General features: G+C 42.2%; 1 protein-coding gene across 2 annotated transcripts in view; it reads left to right on the top strand.

Moving 5' to 3' along the window:
• The first annotated feature begins 6,766 nt into the window (after positions 1-6,766).
• The window catches only part of PTPN2 (protein tyrosine phosphatase non-receptor type 2), a 31,052-nt gene continuing 17,914 nt past the window's right edge, over positions 6,767-19,904 (top strand). For both annotated transcript variants that reach the window (XM_084222751.1, XM_084222750.1), the window contains exons 1-5: positions 6,767-6,967; positions 9,513-9,603; positions 17,190-17,290; positions 17,917-18,015; positions 19,182-19,319. In XM_084222751.1, coding sequence (XP_084078877.1) covers positions 6,899-6,967; positions 9,513-9,603; positions 17,190-17,290; positions 17,917-18,015; positions 19,182-19,319 — 498 coding nt within the window. In that variant the 5' untranslated portion in view covers positions 6,767-6,898. The remainder of the gene's footprint in view (positions 6,968-9,512; positions 9,604-17,189; positions 17,291-17,916; positions 18,016-19,181; positions 19,320-19,904) is intronic.

Here is a 19,904-nt window from a genome sequence, read left to right as displayed (position 1 = left end):
TCTGCTATCACAGGAAAGACAGAAATAATTATTGCAATAAATGCTAAAGGCTCACCACCACATGGTAAATTTTAGTATCTATGAAGTTGGTAACAATAAGATATTTTAAATCCCTATTGCAGCAAGTAGTACAAGAAAACCCTCTCCTTTATTGGCACATCAGGTTGTCTAATGCAGGAGCATAAATTACAAACATGGATTACAATCTGAAGACTCTTATTTTGAACAATTGGGGCAAAAAAAAATTAGCAAAAACAATTCAGAGATTGTTAGATCCATGAAAACAGTCACAATTGCTTTGTTCTGATGCTGGGAAACCCAAAGGAAAACAGGAACATAAAACTGAGAATACAAGTTTATAATAGAAACATTACTTTTACTCCTCAGGAGAAAGTCTTCTTCTGCTAAAACAGTATTTTCTTACCAGAACTTCTCCTAGCAAACAACAGTGGTCTGGTGCATCACAATCTTTCCTGCTGTAATTCAGAAAATTACCTTAATTTTGTAATTGCAAGATAAGCTTGAATATAGATGAGGATACATATAATCAAGCATGGAAACCACTAAAATACAGAATCTGTGCTAGAAACAAGTTACAAGATCATGATACTATGACTTCACAATTGTAAGAGAACTTGAGTGAAAGACTCACTGGCCAGCATAAAAAACTACTCCAGAATTGTTTCCAGAACTGCTCGTTAACCATTATACCATCATACAAAGTAATGCTTTGAAATCTCATTACTATGAGATTAGAAATGGTCTAAGCAAGGAACAGTCCTATTCAATCTGTGAGGCAGTTTTAAAGTCTAATAAACCCCTGATCTTCAAACAAACTTTCAACATGAAAACTGTGTCAGCTACAGGCAGTTATTATAGATGCCATTTCTAGCAAAAATTGACCTTCTGACAAGGACCATGGAATGACACTAAGCCACACTCACTGAATTAAGAGTTTCTCACTTGCAAATGATGATTTCAATAAATGTTTCTGTAGCTAGGGGTAAAAAGGAAAGAGAAATAGAAAGTCAAGTAATGTACACAAATCATCCCCAGCAGGCAAGATCCTCTCTACAAGCAAGAAAAATAATAACTCGGAGTCATCTTTCTCTTGGCAATGGCTCTTTTCTTCTTCCCGTAGCTGTACCCAACACCCCCTGCATTGACTCATAGGCATTAGGCTTTGTGGCTGACTGCACACCCCAGCTTAGGTTGCTGGAAGGTCTGTTTCACAAAGCCACAGCAGAGCCTAAAGTTGTTCTATCCCTCAGACATCCTGGCTGGCTGCCTTTTCTGCCAGCTGGTGTGTCCATTCACTCGTGACAGCACTTCTGCCAGTTACCCTTTTCTTTTCATACTCCACAATTATTTCAGCTTCACCACGGGAGTCCAGTGCCATACAGACTGGCACAAATCTCTAGACTGTGAAGCAGACTTCCTTAATAGTTCTTAATATTTCCTTTCTTCCTTGGCTATGAATTTCTTCTACATAGAACTCCAGACAACAGTTTGAGCAATCGTATAGTCTGGGCACAGCTGCACTGCCCTTCTCCTCCCATCACCTTACTACAGAGCTGGTTTTTATCAGACACTGGACGCTAGGATCCCACTGTTATGGATTTCTGACTGATGTGAAAGACCTCCTCAGCTGAAAGCAAATCCATTTGAGGCCCTTGCACTTCTGCTTTTGTTGCTGCTTCAATGATTTGCATTTTGCTACATACATTTTAAAGGGTTTGCTGTGGGGCTCTGGGTGTTTTCTTTCTTTTTTTTTCCCCTTCTTGTTGTATGATAGAATACAATTATGGGCAGGGGAAGGAAAGCAATAATATAGCTGAAGAAAAGTATTTGCACCAACATCCACTTTCAGTAATGAGAATTTTAACATTCACTTGAGCAAGGAATACAGCTTCCAAAAGTCTGAAATATGAGTGCACTGAAAATGCACACAAAAAATGAAACCTGTTTTATCCTGACCACTGGACCTTTTCATTCAGCTTCTCCTACTCTCTACCAGATGCCAGAAGAGTGGCCAGCCCTTCTGGGCTTCAAGTCCTATCCAGTTCATCAGGGAAGGAGGATCTCTTCTCCTTTAGGCCTTGAGCTATAAGACTTAAATCAGGAATTATATGTTCTCCTCCTTTCACATCGTGGCAAGCTCAAGCACATTACAGCTCTCTTCCTTAACAATTAAAATTGATGTGGAGTGTATTTGTGAATAAAACTACCTCAGGGAAGAATTTGTTCTTCATCTACCAATATCTAAAATGGTTCTCAGAAAAGCAAGCACAAACCAGACCATTTCCAATAAATGGTGCTTAAGTAGTTCCAGTGAATGACCCAAAAAAGTACACACAGAGGAACAAACACTTAGTCTGTTCCAGACTGGTACTAAAATAATTGTTCAGCCAAGGTCACTGAACAAAAACATTTAAAATTAACTCAATTAGTCTTCATGGGCACCAAAGTCAATTTTGAAATCAAAACTGCTGTGGATACCAATTACTTTGGGGGGACTGCTTTGTCAGTACAGCAATGGGCTTCTCAAATTATCAGAGATTTTAATTTAAAAACATTGCTTGCTTGTGTTTATACTAAGACAGAAAACACTACAATATACTAGACTTTCTAGCAACTATGTTGTCCTTCTTTGCATGTCTCACATGGTCTCAAGGGTATAAGACTTTATGTAGTAGTTCATCTGGGCTTGGCTGCACAGCTAATACAGAATGGGAGGTTACTATTGGCAGAATAAATTTTCTAATGAGTGTACTTGGTTTATGTTGTATATACAGTTCTCCTTCACAGACCATTAGAAATGTAATCTTGTGCCTATCCTGGGCTCAAATACCAAAGCCAGAGAACTGGTGCTGCATTTTCAGCATATTTACAGTAAAAATAAAGCAACCCAAATATGGACAATAGCAATTTCTTCAGAAAACCCTGGTTTACAAGTTATTGCTTTTCTAAGCCAGCTCCAAATCCCAACGAATAAACATTTTGAACTTTCCATGAGATGTCTCTGGGCACTGATCTGCATTAGAGATTCTAGATTCTGCTACCATAAAACTCCCTTTCCTAACCACACAATTATTTTGCTGTCCCAGTATTAACTACATCCTCAAATATCACAAGCACAAGTGAAAAGCACATCATGTCATAAATGCTATAAATCCAGACCAATCAGAAAGCTTATATACAGGGAAAATCAATGAAGAAGATGTCTATTTTAATTTCTTTATTAAAATACATTATTTTGCAGACAGCTTCCATGTACCTATTTGCTTTCTTACACCCAGCTTGTGCAACATAAGTTTTCTGATGTAAAGAACAATTTTATTCATTGAATTAAAAGAAATCTATTTCAGATGAAAATCAATCATTACCTTGAGTATGGACTCTTTTCTGTACTCTTAAATCACAAACATAATTCACAAATGTTTTCTTATTTGCTTGTTTCATAACTGATCATACATAGAACACTGATTAACTAGAGAGCACCTGCAGAATTATAGACATGACCCATAACTCAGTCGTGCAGGCAGAAAAATCCAAGAAAGCCATTCCCTATATTGATTTCAAAGCTTGACCCCATAGTTCAAGAAAATCTTGTGCAACATTTCCTTGAGTTGCTTGGAAAAACTTGTTATGAACTTACTGATCCATGCTGTCCCATCTGCTGTACTTCAAAGGCATCACACAGTCCCATGGTGTCCAAAACTCCAGCTTTTCTTCCAGGACTTGGGGGAGCACATGAGCCAGTGGACTTGGAGCATTGTGTGGCAGAAAGGAAATGCAGCAGCATTCAGTGACAGGTATTCAAACTCAAAAGTCTGCTTCAAAAAAAAATGCTTGTTGCTGTTGTTGTGCTTAAATATCAGGTGAGGCCCACAGGAGGCAGGGGGCTGTGGAGGGGCTGCAGCGACAGCACACGAGGAACCACAGTGATGGCACAGCCACACTCAGCACTGTGATGCTGGTTATCACAGGGGCTGCAGATCACAAAATCATATGGTCTGGAAGGGATCTTAAAGATCCCCAAGCTCCAACCCCTTTGCATTCCACTAGAGCATGTTGCTCAAAGCTCTGTCCAGCCTGGCTGTGAATGCTTCCAGGGATGGAGCATCCACAACTTCTCTGCACAACCTGTTCCAGTGTCTCACCACCATGTGAGCAAAGAACTTCCTCCTAATACCTAATTTAAACCTACTCTCAATTTAAGGCCATTCACCCTTGTCCTATCACTACATGCCCTTCTAAAAAGTGTCTATCCATGTCTTCTTGTAGGCTTCTTTCAGATACTGGAAAGCCATGAATAGATCACCCCTAAGCCTTCTCTTTTTCAGGCTGAACAATCCCAATTCTTTCAGCCTTTCCTCATAAGAGAGGAGCTGCATCCATCTGATCAACTTGTCGGCCCTTCTCAGGACTTGCTCCAACAGGTTGATGTCCTTCCTGTGCTCGGCACGCCAAAGCTGGATGCAGCTCTCCAGGTGGGGGCTGACAAGAGCAGAACAGAGGGACAGAATCCCAGGATGCGGTTGGCTTTCTTGGCAGCAAACTCATACTGCTGGCTCATGTCCTGTCTCTCACCCACCAGCACCTCCAAGTGCTTCTAGGCAGGGCTGCTCTCCATGCATTTAGACCCCAGTCTAAATTCATACTGGGGTTTGACCTGACCACTTGGTCTTGTTAAACCTCATGAGGTTCCCACGGGTACACTTCTCGAGCTTGCCCACATCTATGCCATCCCTCTGGGTGGCATAGCGTCCTTCAGCTGTCAGTCACACCGCATTTGACACGCCCAGCCCCTGCCCGTGTGTACGTGCCTGGTGTCGGGCGCTCCGAGGGGCCCGGGGCAGCGGGGCCGGTGGTGGCCGAGCAGGGAAGCCGAGGGGAGCGGCTGGGGCGCACTGCAGGGCGGTGGCCCCGCGGGCGTGGGACAGGGCAGATACAAATGTTTGCAGGGAAACCTCCCAGCCCGTGAGGGGCCGTGTTGGGGGTGGGGGAGACCCTGTGGCAGGGAAAAGGTGCGCCAGGAGTTAAGGTTCAGGAGAGGAGCCCGCGGGAGACGAGGCGGCGGCGAGGCAGAGGGCAGGACTGTCACCGGCGTGCGGGGCGGCGCTGTCACCTCTCACAAAATGTGGAAGACTGGGAGAGATCATCTGATCCAGCCTCCCTGCTCAAGCGGGGTCATCCTGGAATATATTACCCAGAATTACGTCGAAACGGTTCTTGAATATCTCCAGTGAGGGAAACTCCACAACCTCTTTGGGAAATCTGTTCCAGTGCGCGGGCACCCGCACAATAAAGAAATTCCTTCCCGTATCCAGGTGGAACTTCCTGTGCATCAGTTTCTGCCGTGGCCTCTTGTCCACCACTGAAAGGAGCCTGGCTCTTGGCACCCTCCCTTCAGATGCCTACAGACACTGATGATATGTACTTCCCCTTTGTGGCACTAATTCACACATTTTTAAGGCGCCGGGCGTTACCCAGTGGTCTGTGCCGGGCCCCGCCTGCCCGGGGGCCCCAGGCTGGTGTCCCCCAGCAGCGCGGCCCTCTCTGACCCGGCCCGACCCTTGGCTTTGCCCAGCGTATGCCGGAGCCGCCCCCTAAGGGACTTTCTGTCCCAGTGAGGCAATGCTGCGGGACACGGCGTTTCTGCTTTCGGGACGGCGAGCCCCGCCGTCATTTGTCTGTCCGACGCGTCCGTGTCTCCGCACTTCTGCTTTCGGAACCAGGGGCTCCCGGCGGGGCACATCGCCGGGGATGCGGCGCTGAGCCGAGCTGGGGACTCGCCGGCGGCTGGAAGAGCTCATGCATCCTTCGGGTGCCGTGTCCGCTCAGTGACATCGGCGCAGCGATGCAGCACTACAGGCTGAGGGCGGAGTGGCTGCAAAGTGGAAAAGGACCAGTGGTCAACAGCAGCTGAACGAGAGCCAGCAGAGTGTGAAGGTGGCCAAGAAGGGCAATGCCATCCTGGCTTGTATCAGCGATAGTGTAGCCAGCAGGATCAGGGCAGCGATTGTTCCCCTGCACGCACTTTGGTGGGGCTGCACCTTGAATACTGAGGTCAGTTCTGGCCCCTCAGCTCAGAAGGACACTGAGGTGCTGGAGCGTGCCCAGAGGAGGGCGATGAAACTGGGGAAGGGTCTGGAGCACATGTCCCGTGAGGAGCAGCTGAGGGAGCTGGGGGTGTTCAGCCTGGAGAAGAGGCGGCTCGGGGGTGACCCTATCGCTCTCTACAACTGCCTGAAAGGAGGTTTTGGCCAGGTGGGGGTCAGTCTCATCTCCCGGGCAAGCAGTGACCGGACGAGATGACAAGTCCTCAGGCTGCGCCAGGGGAGGTTCAGGTTGGACATTAGGAAGAAGTCCTTCACAGAAAGGGCGATTAAATACTGGGACGGACTGCTCAGGGAGGGGATGGAGTCGCCGTGCCTGGAGGTGCTTAAAGAAGGCTGCGGCACTTAGTGCCATGGTCTAGGTGACGTGGTGATGTTCGGCCACAGGTTGGACTCGACGGTCTCGGGTATCTTTTCCAACAGAACTGAGTCGGTGATTTTTGTAACAGCAAACGCTCGGTGGCCGTTTGGCGACCGAAGCCCCCGGCCCTGCCGAGCCCCCGCGACACCTGGGTGCGGCCCCGCCCCCCGCCGGGCCAGTGACGTCACCCCAGGTGCTTCCCGCCTCCTCGTTCAGTGGAGGCGTGATCTCCACGGCTCTCGGTGGGCGGGGTGAGGATTGCGCATGCGCCCGGCGCCGGCTGCGGGACACCCGGTCGCGAGCGTATGTGCGCGCCCGCCGCTCCCGTGAGGCGGGGGGCTGTGCGTGAGCGGTTGCGGGCTCGCCGCTCGGCCTCCTGCGGACAGGCTCGCGAGCCCTGGCGGCCGCCGCCATCATGTCCGCCGCCATCGAGCAGGAGTTCCAGGAGATCGACGCCACGAACGACTGGCAGGCGCGTTATCTGGTGAGCCGAGCGGCGTGGTCGGCTCTAGCCGGAGAGCAACAGGGAGGGAGGAACGGCGGGGGGAGAGTGACCCGCGGGCTGGCTGCGCCCGTGCCTGGCGTGCGGCTCCGCCGCCGCCTCAGCAGCGGGGAGAGCGGAAGTCGCTGGGCCAACACGACTCTCGCCCTCAGGTGCGGGCAGCGGAGCCGTGGGCAAGCGCTTCGCATGCGCGCTCGGGGCGGACTCGGGAGGGGGGCGGTCGCGCGCAGGCGCGGGGCGAGGCGCGTGCGCGGGCTCGGTGGCGGCTCTGGGTCCGCGCTGCCCCCGGGGCTCAACGGAGCGGGGCCCGCTCCGAGCCGGGACCGCCGCCCTGGGGCTCCCCGCGGCTTGCGGGCGGTGTGGGAAGCTGTGCCCGATAGTACGGATTCGGCCGAGCCTTGGGTGCCCCCCCCCCCATCCCTCCGCTGGTTCGTGCGGCTCCTCAGGCACCCGTGCTCCTTCCTCAGCGCCCGTTGCCGCTGCCTTGGCCAGCTCGGCGTCTGCTGCGGGGGCTCTGCGCGAGTGCAGTAAATAAAATGCAGTATTTAGATTTTTTTTTTTTTTAAACGAGATGAAGAACTTCCAGGAAGAGTCAGTTCCATAAAACAGGCATTATGTATCAGCTGGTGTTATTAATTAAATAGCAGCTAGAGCAGTTATTTAAGCCCACAGTATTTTATAGCACTATTTCACAAACGAGGAAAGAGAACCGAACCCCCACAGTTTCCTTTACTGACTTCAAATTATGCTTTTTCTCTGTTAAATCAGTAATTTATTTGATTTATATGTGACTCAAATGCAGTATCTCTACTGCAGTATTTCAGATGTTGCAGTTTTGGATATATCTGTATTACAAATAAGTAGGATCTAGCACGAAGCCTGACAGAGTTCAGGAAGGGTTTGGACAATACTTTCAGGCACACAGTGTGGTTCTTTGGGTTATTCTGTGCAGAGTAAGGAGTTGGACTTGATGGTCTTTGTGGATCCCTTCCCGGTCAGGATGTGCTGTGATTCCGTGTGATGGCTGGGTATTATGTGGGAAAACTGATTTCTGAATTAGTCATTAAATTTCTTTAAATTTAATTCTTTTTAGCAAGCCTACCCTCCCACACCATCACTGTATAAGTGTTTCTAGCTATTCTAATATTTCTTTATCAAAGCATGGGTCTGTTTCTGTGCACTGATGGTGCAGATGCTTTAAGAAACAAAATATGTTGCATCCTGTTACTGAGTAATACAAAATTTACCTTTCATAGAAACTTGGGTGTGAATGTCTGCCAGATCCATTCATTCCATGAGCAAGTTCCCAAAGCTTGTCAGCCATGCAAACAAGAGAAGTTGCAGTGTGCTGTATCAAAATAGAAAACCTAATAGATCAAGAAGTTTTTATACAAATATGTGGAGTATTGGTGCTTGGAAGTTGCTGCTCCACATGGTGATTTATGTTCTTTGCAGATTGGCAGTACATTTTAAAGAGAGGTCATGCAACCAGTGCTAAAAATTAGAGCTTTCTTTGGTACATTATATTTCCGCTGATGCCCTTTCTGGCTGTGTTCATTGTCTGGGAATAGACTAGACTCTTTAGGAAGTTTGAAGACAAAGATAGTGGAACATTGAGAAGACCAAAGAATGCTCAGTTGTAATAAGAAGTTTAAATGCCCTTTGGGACATAATGACAAATGTAGCAACATAATCTAAAAACAGAAAGAGAGTTCAAAGTAAAATATTGTTAATTCTGTACTGGGCAACATTTCTGCTGAGATGGCATCAGTGCAGAGATATAAATACAGAGCAGAATACATTGAAAGCCATTCTCAGTTTTCTACATAAGGTAATTCTGTATATCTTAATGAAGTAATAGAAAAGGTGCACTCAGGGACAAAATCGATAAAGCAGAACATTCAGAACATGTGAACAGTAGGATCCTAAAAATAGTGTGTGAGTCTGAGTATCTCATAGATTATTAGAAGGTTTGTGTTAATGCGTGAGGAGAACAGGCTTTGGTTCACATTGATATTTGTGACTCCAGAAGTCTTCATCTTTGTTCACATTTAACTACAGCTGGATGGGATGAGCCATCAAACCACTAAGAATAACCCTATGGCCCTTAATAGCAGCCGTAAAATCATTTACTGGTTCACTTATGTTTGTGGGGTTTTATGCTGCCAATCCGTTTAAAGGAGCCAGCAGAATACTGCTGTTGCATCTGAGTCCCTTACTGCTTTGGGAGATAATGTGCAGCTCTGAGGTAAACTGTAAGCATAATCAATTTTTGGGATTAGGGTTTTTTTTTCTTTTGCCCTTTGATCCTGATGCATCAGTTGCTTGTCAAATGTAGGAAGATCTAAATGGTAAGTTTGGCCATGAATGAAATGCATCTTCTGAGTGAAAATGACACTAGGGGCAGTAAAACTTAGTTTAAAAAATATTAGTTATTAATACTGTTTCTTAATTATTAGTATGTGTAGAACATTAATCTTAATCAGGTTGTTGGCTACGAGTCAATTATTTATTTTGTCTTTTTAAGGAAATCCGACATAAATCCAGTGACTACCCTCACAGAGTTGCAAAATATCCAGAAAACAGAAACCGAAACAGATACAGAGATGTTAGTCCATGTGAGTATCTTTTCTGCAGTCATTGCAGTAAACTTACTAGACCTTCTCTTACCCTGTTGACACTGGAGGTGATAAATCATGGTTATTGCAAATTTTGCATTTTGTTTATTTCTGTAGGCATGTACCCTGTGATAAATGTGGGATATTTTGGTAACACATACACAAATGTGTCTAACAGGAGGGAGAAGAGTCTGCATGCTAAGGTCATTGTGCTGAATGGTGAATGAGAGATGGTTGCAAATCAGAGGTATTAGTGTATAGGTAAATTTTTGTGAGCTGCAGAGTAGTGTTTTAGAGGCATTTTTCTCATAGGGAAATTATTTGTTCAGTAGTGCTTTATCTGTTGTAAAAAATGAGTACAGAGGTTAAGTTAGTACACCTTGACTAAAAGAGATGTTTCCTTTTTGGACTGAGTGATTGTGCGCATTTTTAAGGTGGTTTGGATAAATGCCACTCAATTTCTACTGGTGCTTTAAAAATGCTTGAAATTTTGTTGGTTTTGCCCATATAGTAAATAAGGAATGGAGTGCTTTGTACTTCTACTAATTCCCATAAAATGGTCTTTTGGACATAATGATCTTATGTCTCACGTGAAAAAACTTTTTTTAGACCAGCTTATCTGCTACAGAGATGATGTGGGCTTCTTTTCACCAGCATTTTACTTCAGAAATTGTAAGCCAAATATATTGCAAAAAGATATGTGAGCTACAGATAGGGGAAAAAATTATACAGCTTTAATTTTTTTTGCAGTATACTAAAGTTGGGACAAATAACATGTTTATGTGTTCCTTATGAAGTTTCTGAGAATACTGGAGGGTTCTAAAAACCACCTTGTTACTGGATCTAGAGTTTTTGGAGGGTTGCTGTTATATTGGGGCTTTTCGCTTGGGAGCCTCATCTGAATACCTATTCTAAGATTTGGAGAAGTGCTGAGCTCCTTGTTTCCAGTTGAAAGTTGTGGTGACAGCATGTGCATAGCACTTCTCAAAATGGCACAGAAAGGGTCTTGGATTGAGTCACACTGGTCAGATGCAGCACTGCTCCTTAGGCTGCTGCCAGGATGCTCCAGTGGCACAGTGAATTTGGACCAAATGGGCCCAGTCTGGCGAGGTGCTGAACCCCCCGAAATTTTCTGTAAATCCATTTCCCACACATGCTGATGGAACTCAACCTAGGAATTCAGTGCATGGCCTCCTTGCTGTGTGTGCTTGGCATCACATTGGAGGAGTGTCCAGTGCTGAGGAAGATACCTCAGATGAGGCAAGGCTGACTGACTTTCACCAGGCTCAGGAAATGGAGCCTGGCCTGCGGTGGACGCGTGTTGGTCTGTACAGAGGCACTTGGGTGTCCCAGCTTTGCTGTCCTGTTGCAGCACAGTATTAGCATCTTACCAGTGCTGAAAGAGATGTTTTATTTGATTTCTATTTCATACCTAAGTTGCAATGGGGGTTTTAAGATTAGAAGGCAAGAAGTAAGATTTGAGCCCAGAAGTCCTAGGTTCTAGTCCTGGGTCTAACATTCTATACAGTTTCCATGCCAGACCCTGTATCTGTGCATATATCTACTGTTTCTCCCATACATTAATGTAATTTATGTAAAGAGAGTGAAGATTTACTTTCAAACTGTTTGTGCTTTTTTTTTTTTTAATAGGGTTTCTAAAAGAAATAAAAATACATTATATTGTTTAAGTAGTATCTAATAATGCCTTCAGTAATACCTTATGGATGTGACTTGTATTCATCTCCTGCAGTTATGTGGAGCTCAGTATTTTCCTTAATCACGGCGTGTCTTTTACAGTCGTGGGGAGCATCAAACACCTTTGCTTTAGTCATGGCAAAACCTGCTTCTGAAATGCATGTTTAGCCAGTAGAAAAAAATATGAATGATTGTATTAATTCCTGGACCCAGTGCAGAAGCAGAGACACAAATAAAATCTAGTATTGAAGTAGTGGTTGGGCTTAGGAAAAGGCTAGAGCTTTTCTGTTACACTCTGGCATAGATTATTACATGATGAATGACCTGAATAAGATAGTGAATTTTTTGAAGAATGTGTCAGTTTCTAGCATTTATAACAGAAGGTTGGTTTGAATTGGTCCACCTAGATAGCTTGCAGAACTGGGCACTAGGAACAAAGCTGTATCAGGAGAACATGGCAAAACACTGTATTTGAACTAGCTAATTCCTCCTGAATTTTACTTCCGTATTTTTAAATATGACTCAATTGCTTCAGTAAGAATGATGAGAGTCAGGAGCAGAAAGAGGCCTGGAAGGGGACTGTATGATAAATAAGATTTCAAGGTAGCTGTGCCTAAATTTCAAAGTAGCTGGGACAAAAGCTGCGTGGTTTGGTCACTGTGGTGCACACATCTAATTGTGGTGCATGTATGCAAGGACTTGATGTTGCAGAAATGCGAGACAACTCAGTCTCACACAATCTTGATGTCTCAGTCCTTCACTATGCAAATTTCACTGCTTTTTAACAGTGTTTAGATGAAAAACAGGTGGTACTAATATTCTCAAATAGTCAAAGGCCTTCAGAATGAGCTGTTGGACTTTTAAGATCTAGCTACTTAATCATACTGAAAGATGTACTTTAAAGAAAGAGTTTTATTTCTCCAAAAGCAACGAGAAAATGGTTTGTTAACTGTTGTAGCTGCCAAGCCTGTCTAAAATCTGAGGTGGTGTGTCTGCAAGAGGAAGTGCAAAGGTTGTTCAATATTACGGGAAATATGTCAATTACGAGTCCAGGAAAAAATGTTTTGGATTGGTTTGCCCCATTTCTACTGTGATGTCTGGGACAAGTATGCTGAAACAAAGTTGTGTCTGTTACATACATTTCTAGATAAAACTTGATTTCTGTTTGCTGGGGAAGGCTAAGCATCTCTGCCCATTACGGTTGAGTTTCACAGTGTTTACTGTTTCATAAGTATTTTTGTTAGTGTCCGTTTTCGTTTGCTAAAGATCTGTAGCATATGTAAGTTTGGTTTGGTAAAAGCCCTCAAGAATTACTGCCTAGATGAAAAAAAATAGCAGTCTAATAGTTTGGTATTAGTCTAGAATAGGCAGAGTAGTATTTTGGCTTCATAGTACTGAAACAGGAAGTTAATCTGAAATAGGTTTGGTTTGACAGCCAGTCATTTCCTGACAGATGAAACCATTTCTCAGAAAATGTTAACAGAGGAAAGTAACTTGTGGGGTTTTTATTCTTTATTAATTTTAATGAAACTCCAAAGATTTCTGTAATTAACTTTTTTCTAAATCTTAACCTTAGTTCTTATCAGTGGAGTCTAGTGTCTCAGATTGACTGTAAACACCTTTAGAGCTGAGGTCCCAGATTTACAGGCAAGAAGGAAATCCCCTCAGCAAAATTGGCAGGATTTTTTTTTTTTTTGCCTTTTGCTTTTGAAGGGTAGATGGGGGTTTACAGGATTTTTCTCTTCAGCCTCCCTTTGTAGTATGGTGTGTTGCTCAAGAACCTGGGTCATCTGAGCATTTTTGCTGATAGATCATATTGCTTTTGGAAGATTGTGCACGGTAGTGATTTCTCATGTTTTCTTCCTGTGGCCTTGAGTAGATGATGTGTCAGATCTTTCAACCATAGGCTTACAGTTGGCATAGAATACAGGAGAGGAACATGAAGAGAATTGTGCTTTACAGGGAACAGACTTGGAGCTGATTTGAATGGTTTTACATGTGGTGCTGATTAATTATCATTGCAGGAATGTTTGTTCCCTTTCTGTCCTGTGCTTCAAGTGTTTGTGCTGAGAACAGGGAGATGTTCAGCCCAGAATAAGACTGCTGCATTTCTTGTCCACATTAGAAGCTGACATTGGTGATTTTTATGACATTATCTAATGATTCTCTAAAACATCATACCACGTGAAACACTGTAAAATAAACTCAACTTGCTGTTGAGTCTGGAGATACTTCTTCCTTTGGGGTTGGGGAAGAGGGGAATTTTATAGCACATGCTGATCTAAACTTTATTGTGCCCAAGATTTTTTCCTGTAATCCTGCTTACAATTGTAAGGATGCTATGCAGTAGGGCCACGTGTATTTCCGTGTGAATACATTTCAGTGGTGAACTAGGCCATGACGGATATGATGGCCTAGTTCACCAATGGCAATCATTGTGTACAACCAGTGATAGCGTGGTGAGGAAAAGTAATTTTGCCTTTCCTTTGCCTTAGGCTACCTCTGAAACTTGAGACTGTAAGTCTAGTGACAGAGTATTGCAATTTTAATAATTTAGCAGCTCAGACTAGATTTAGATTAGTGAAATGGAAGGGATTTGTTGGTAGGCGGGAAAGGTTAGGCAGGGTCACTGGGATGGCTTGCGGCTGCATGTTTTATTTATGACTTTCTTTAATCCACTAAGTAGCATTTCTCCTTCCTGTATTGTTAATAGCTCTATATTTGGGGGACCAGAGACATCTCTTGGATAAAAGGTAATTTTGAAGTTATACACTGTTCTAGAAACACGCTTTTTTTATAATGAAAGCCTTTCATTAACTAACTGCAAGAACTGCGTGATGTAAAATGCCAAGGATTTTTTATCTTGATTTCAACTGGATCTGTTGTTTTCTGTTAAACAAGAGGTGAGCAGTTGATGAGTGTTGTGAAGTTTTGGCATTATTTGATGCATGGGAAGTACTGTCAGTGGGATGGAGTTCCACTGGAAATGGGTAATCAGAATTTGCTTACTCAGATAGGGTCATTCTGGGAGTGTTTTTTCTCAGTGCGGGAGACAGAATGAGAATAATTTTTAAGGTTTCCACTTCCTTTTCAGGCTGCATAGTTTGTCGAAATAGGGGAATTAGCGCTTCAGAAAAGCAGTACTGTATTTTAGCTGCTGTGGGCATGGCAGCACATGAGCTAAATCTTATCTTAAAGATAGGTTTATCATTCATATAAATCTAAGTACTTTGTAACTGGAAATTATATACATACGAGAAATACATTACAGCTAACTCACTGTCAAAGGCTGGCTTGCTTCAGTTAATTCAGAAGAGCAAGCCAGGGTTTGAATGAGGTTTCTAGGTCATTGTGTCCTTTAAAAACCTCATCCCTTGAAAGAAGAGAAATCAATATATTCTAGTGGTTTGGTTTTTTTTTGTTTTTTTTTTTTTTTTTTTTTTTTTGTCCTGTGGACTGTCTGCCAGAGTACTTGCAGGATCTCTTCTGTTTTAGTTGGGGAGGGAGAGGGAGGCTGTCTTTGCATAAAATTAGTTATTAAAGGGACTTAAAAAAAAACAACTTGGAGAACTTTATTTGTCTTGTTTACAAAGCCAAATTGGTAAGAAGGGAAAAAATGAATCTGAGAATGTAAGGATTAAAGTAGGAAACCTCCTTAGAGGCTGCAGTTTTTTGTCCCTGGCAGCAGTACAGCAGCTGCCGCTGGGTGATTAAACTGTTAACAGTGCTTGCTTGCGTCACCTTTCCGAGAACACTGGTACCGGTATGTGTGATTTACTATAACAAGATCTTAAGTTTTTCCTGTTGGCAAATGACATGTAATATTTACAGAGGTCTTGGTTTCTTTCCAGTAGAAACATTTCAGATAAAGTGATACATGAAAGGAAAAAGTAATGCTTTCCTATCCTGGCAAAATAATACAAAGAGATATTTTTTACTTTAAAATGCACATGTGTCTTAATTTTGCTGTGTCTTGGCTTTGATAATATTTTTTTTTCTTCACACAGGGGTATCATAAATCTTTTAAGACTCCTAAAAGTTAAGATGGTGTTGCCTTACAGCTGGAATGCTAATGAAAATAGACTAACCCAATATATTTCTCATGCTTTTATATCAAAAATAAATTTCCAGCATTTTTCTGTTCTTTGCATGTTCCTATGTGACTGCATATAAAAGCTAGGAGCTAAGGGAGGTGGGGCAACAGCCCCAAATTTGAGTGCTTCAGCAGCAGCAAAAAAGTTCTACTTTACTGTTGACTTCTTTACTCAAATCCAGCAAGATCATCCTTGGTGGTTGCCAATAGCAGATAGATGAGAGGGAATGTAAAAGCAGATCAAGACCTAGTAAATGTGCTTTTCCCAGGTTTCCAAACACATGGAAAGTGTTAAATATAAAATCATATTAAATCATACAAGTTGTCTGTAGAACAAGAGTCTATCTAATCCGTTAACTGTTTTTTGATTGCCATCAGCTTTTTGCCTATCCAGGTTTATATTTATGGATTTCTGAGATAAGCCTGGTACTGCACAGGCTGGCTGTGAGTTCATCTATTGCAGTTGTGCTGAATTTGATACTTGGTAGTTGCTAATGTCTTTGTGTGTTCCCGAAGTGTTCGTCTAAAGGAAGTGAGCCTTTTGGTGGAAGGATGGGTGGGCTGGCATTTTAACAGCAGTCTGGGCCCTAATTGAGTTTTGTGAGTCAGTCTAGGTGAATTTAGTTTTAAAAATTGGTATTGTATCATAATTCACTCTACTGTCAGTTTCCTTATGGAATCTCTTCCATTTCTTCCTGAGATATGTTGAAGTTTCTTAAAAGTAATTTTAGTTTGCTATTTTTTATTTACTCTGCTTATTCTGCTAGGTGTTGAGCTTCAGGAGTTTAAAGTCAGTTGAATCTCATTTTCTGGCATGTAGCTGTGTACAAACTTTAAACTGAAAATACTGTTTATTTAATACAGCGACCAATAAATGGCTGAAGGATTACTTACTGCGCACAAGTCTGATTACCTAAATGTCTCCTAGAGGTTCATAAACCTTCTAGAGGTTCATAAATCACATACTAAAAGGTTCTAGAAACAACAACAATGACTTTTTATTATGCAGTTTTCTAGTTTGACAGTATGATAATCTTTTTCATTTTAATGGCAGAATTTTAAACAGAGTCCTTTGCTTGCCCCTGCCATAAAAAGGGGAATTGTCAGTCTTGCTTGTGTAATTTTGAGATAAAACCATGTTGTTAGATTAGGTTTCATTTAATTGGATGATTTGTTGACTATTTTTGGTTTTGCATGTGCCTTTTTAGTATTTTTATGTTGTATAATATTAGACAATAGCTTACAGGGGAAATGAAATTGATCAAATTCAAGCCTGGCTTGAATTACTGCAAGTAGATTTTCCTGCATTTTTTTTTAGTTGTGTGACCTTAACTTTATGATTCTGCGCCAACCTTTGAAACTTCAGTTCATCAAAAATCTCGAAATGTAGGAAATAATGAGCTTAGTGCTGTGGAGTGATCTGGTGTGATAGGGCAGTGTTGGCTAGTGGGAGTTTTGGTGCTGTTGTATTGAGGAAATGTAACGGTTGAGGGATGACTGTGTGGGAGTGTTATTTTGTTTGCTTGGGTTTTTTAAAAGAAAAATAGGTATTCCAGTTTTCTGAGCAGCTTCTATTAATTACTCTGAAATTACTCTGCTGAAATGCCAATGGGAGAATGGGACAGTTATCAAAGTTATGTGAGAAAATAGTTTCTCTTATTTGTAGTTTGCTGTTTGGGTCATACAGCTAAATTTAGTTCTAGTTGCTTGTAGACTAGGCCTAAACCTAAACTTGCCTGTTAGAAAGTATTCACTGAGACGGATGCATCGTTAATTCTTAATTTTCTTTGAATTTTAGATGATCACAGTCGTGTAAAACTCCAGAACACTGAGAATGATTATATCAATGCCAGCCTAGTGGTCATAGAAGAAGCCCAGAGATATTATATTTTAACACAGGTAAGCAGTATGATTACTGGGTTATTTCAGGGATTGAGAATCTAGGGGAGGGGGATTTGTACAGCTGTAATTCATATTTGGATCATTTCTTCTCTCCATGAATTAAAAGTATCTCATTATTACATGAAGTACAATATCTCAGTGTGATGTTGCTAACAGATTATTTTATGTTTTAAGAAAAGCTAAAGGGGATATTGAAGTATGAGTAATTTACTGCATATGAAGCTTCTCAAATACTTCTTGCACTTTTCTTCAGTTCTTTTGTAATGTTGCAACAATACTTTGACCCCTTAAGCTATCTTGTACCTTCTGAGCTTGCCTGCAGTAGCTTTTCTTCTAACAGCACAATAGTAGTGATGCTTAAACCAAAATAACCATTCCCTGAGTTCTTACTGTTTTGTTGTTTGGTTTTGTTTAGTATTTTTTTCCTTAAAAACCCAGCCTTTTTAAGTCCTGGAATGATCTGTGGCTACTTTCTTGCTTGTGATTTCTATAATTCTGTTAATAATTTGTTTAAACTTAAGGGGAGGACTTTTTCCTGTTTCCCACAGTGAACTGTTAACTGTGCTCAAACACTGCTTTGCCTCTACATTCTCATGCCTATTTTTGTATTTTTTACTACACAGGGTCCACTACCTAACACATGTTGTCATTTTTGGCTAATGGTATGGCAACAACAAACCAAAGCAGTTGTCATGTTGAACAGGATTGTTGAAAAAGAATCGGTAAGTGACATTAGGCCTAAAGTTGTTAAATGAGGCACACAATTTTAATACAGTTGAGCAATGTTTGATTGTTATATTAGAAGAACTAACAGATGTTCTCACTGGTGTGCAGTATAATGTGTATTTATTATGACAGTGAAGTGTGGGAGTGAAGACATACAGATCAGTTTGGTGAAAATAGCATCTAACGAACGTACATCCAGAGGTAATGGTGAAAGTAGCATTCTGAGAAAGGATGTACAGATAAAACTGGTGAGGAGTAGAGGCAGTGTAAGATGTTCCCAGGACAAAATGGAAGGTAGGAAAAAAAAGTATCTTTAGATTGATTCTTCTAAATGTAATTGAGTAGTGTATCTGTTATAAAGAGATGTTAGCTGTAACAGTGAAGGCAGACTGCTGCCTAAGAGCTGTTGAATTAATCTAGTTATTTTTGATTCTTTAGAACAATTGGCATATGTGCAGAATACGCAAATCTTTTGTTATCATGTAGTTTTTCTGCTACAGTGCCTAAAAGCATTGTAGATTTTTGTTATAAATGCATGTCATTTGAGGTTTATGTTTTTTATTCAATGCAGATTTGTGAAAAAAAATTGACTGGTCTGTTAAAAAGTCACCTATTTTCTTGTACAAAAATTTTCCTACAGAAAGTTTGAGTGCAGAGCAAGAGGAATACAAGACAAAGAATAGTTTTGCATTGGTTTATTAGTTCATTCTTTTGTTTAACTAGAACCTTCCAGTATTCAGCAAGCCTGGGTAGAACTGGGTGTGATAGATGAGTTCTGTAAATGTGCAGGTGTGCAAGTCAGAAACAAAGGGGGGAAGTGCTGAAATAGCTGAGCAGAGATCTCAGTTCCCTGTAGAGAACTGGAGGGGGGAGAGGGAAGGCTTAAGATGTATTGCGAAGCTTGTTAGCCATGTGATGGAAGAAAGCATAAGCACACAAAACTGGAATGCGTAATAGCTACTGAAACAGTTGTAGTAACTTAGCTGTAAACATTGTGGACTTCAGGAATTCCTCAAAGTGAGAGCAGGTACTTGAGTCTACTGTATTGAACAGTGTGGACTCAGAATCTGCACATGCAAGGCCTAAGATACCAGGATATTTAACAAGGTTTTTCTTTTTTTCTTTTCCCTTCTCTTTTCTTTCTCTTAAAAAAATCCATTAGGTAAAGTGTGCACAATACTGGCCAACAAAAAAAGAAGACGTTATGACATTCAATGAAACAGGTTTCCGTGTGAGACTAGTGTCTGAAGACGTCAAATCCTATTACACAGTACATCTACTGCAATTAGAAAATATCAACGTAAGCTTTTCTCAGTCTGTACAGCTCCTTTTCATGGGCTTAAGTGTGTCATGAGAACAACTTAGCATGATGTCACTTCAGGTTTGAGTGAGCTTTTACACTGGAAATTTTAATGCACTTTGCTTCTGAGAATGTTGAAGATGTTTGTGTGGAAATAAGCAGGTGATTTAGACCTCAATCTATACATTAGGAGAGATAATATCTTTGGCACTTGTATACTTGTATTTTCCATTTGGCAGTACCTTAACATGCTGAATTCTAAATGATGGTAGTGGTGATTCTAAGAGAAGCTGTAAGAATTAACTTAAGGGAGGTGTTCTATTGCACTAAATTGTTTATTTAGTTGTTGTTTTGCACTGGGTGATAGGAAATTTTACTGAGTAAATTAGGTCATGTGGATGGTTTTTCCCCCTCCCCAATCACATGGTCTCTCCCTCACACACTCCCCTGTTATACACACCTGGTGCTCTGTCCCATGGGTAGCTTTTCCCACCCCCATCCCCTTGGGTATAAAACTCCACTGCAAGGGTGCCACGCCCTCTTTTCTACCTGGGTGGTCGCTGTCACCAGAAGTGTCCTGTCCCA

This window comes from Fringilla coelebs, assembly GCF_963513975.1.
Source record: "Fringilla coelebs genome assembly, chromosome: 1".
Lineage (NCBI taxonomy): Eukaryota > Metazoa > Chordata > Aves > Passeriformes > Fringillidae > Fringilla > Fringilla coelebs.
The sequence above is the reverse complement of the archived record's forward strand: the minus strand, read 5'-3'. Positions and strand labels throughout refer to the sequence as shown.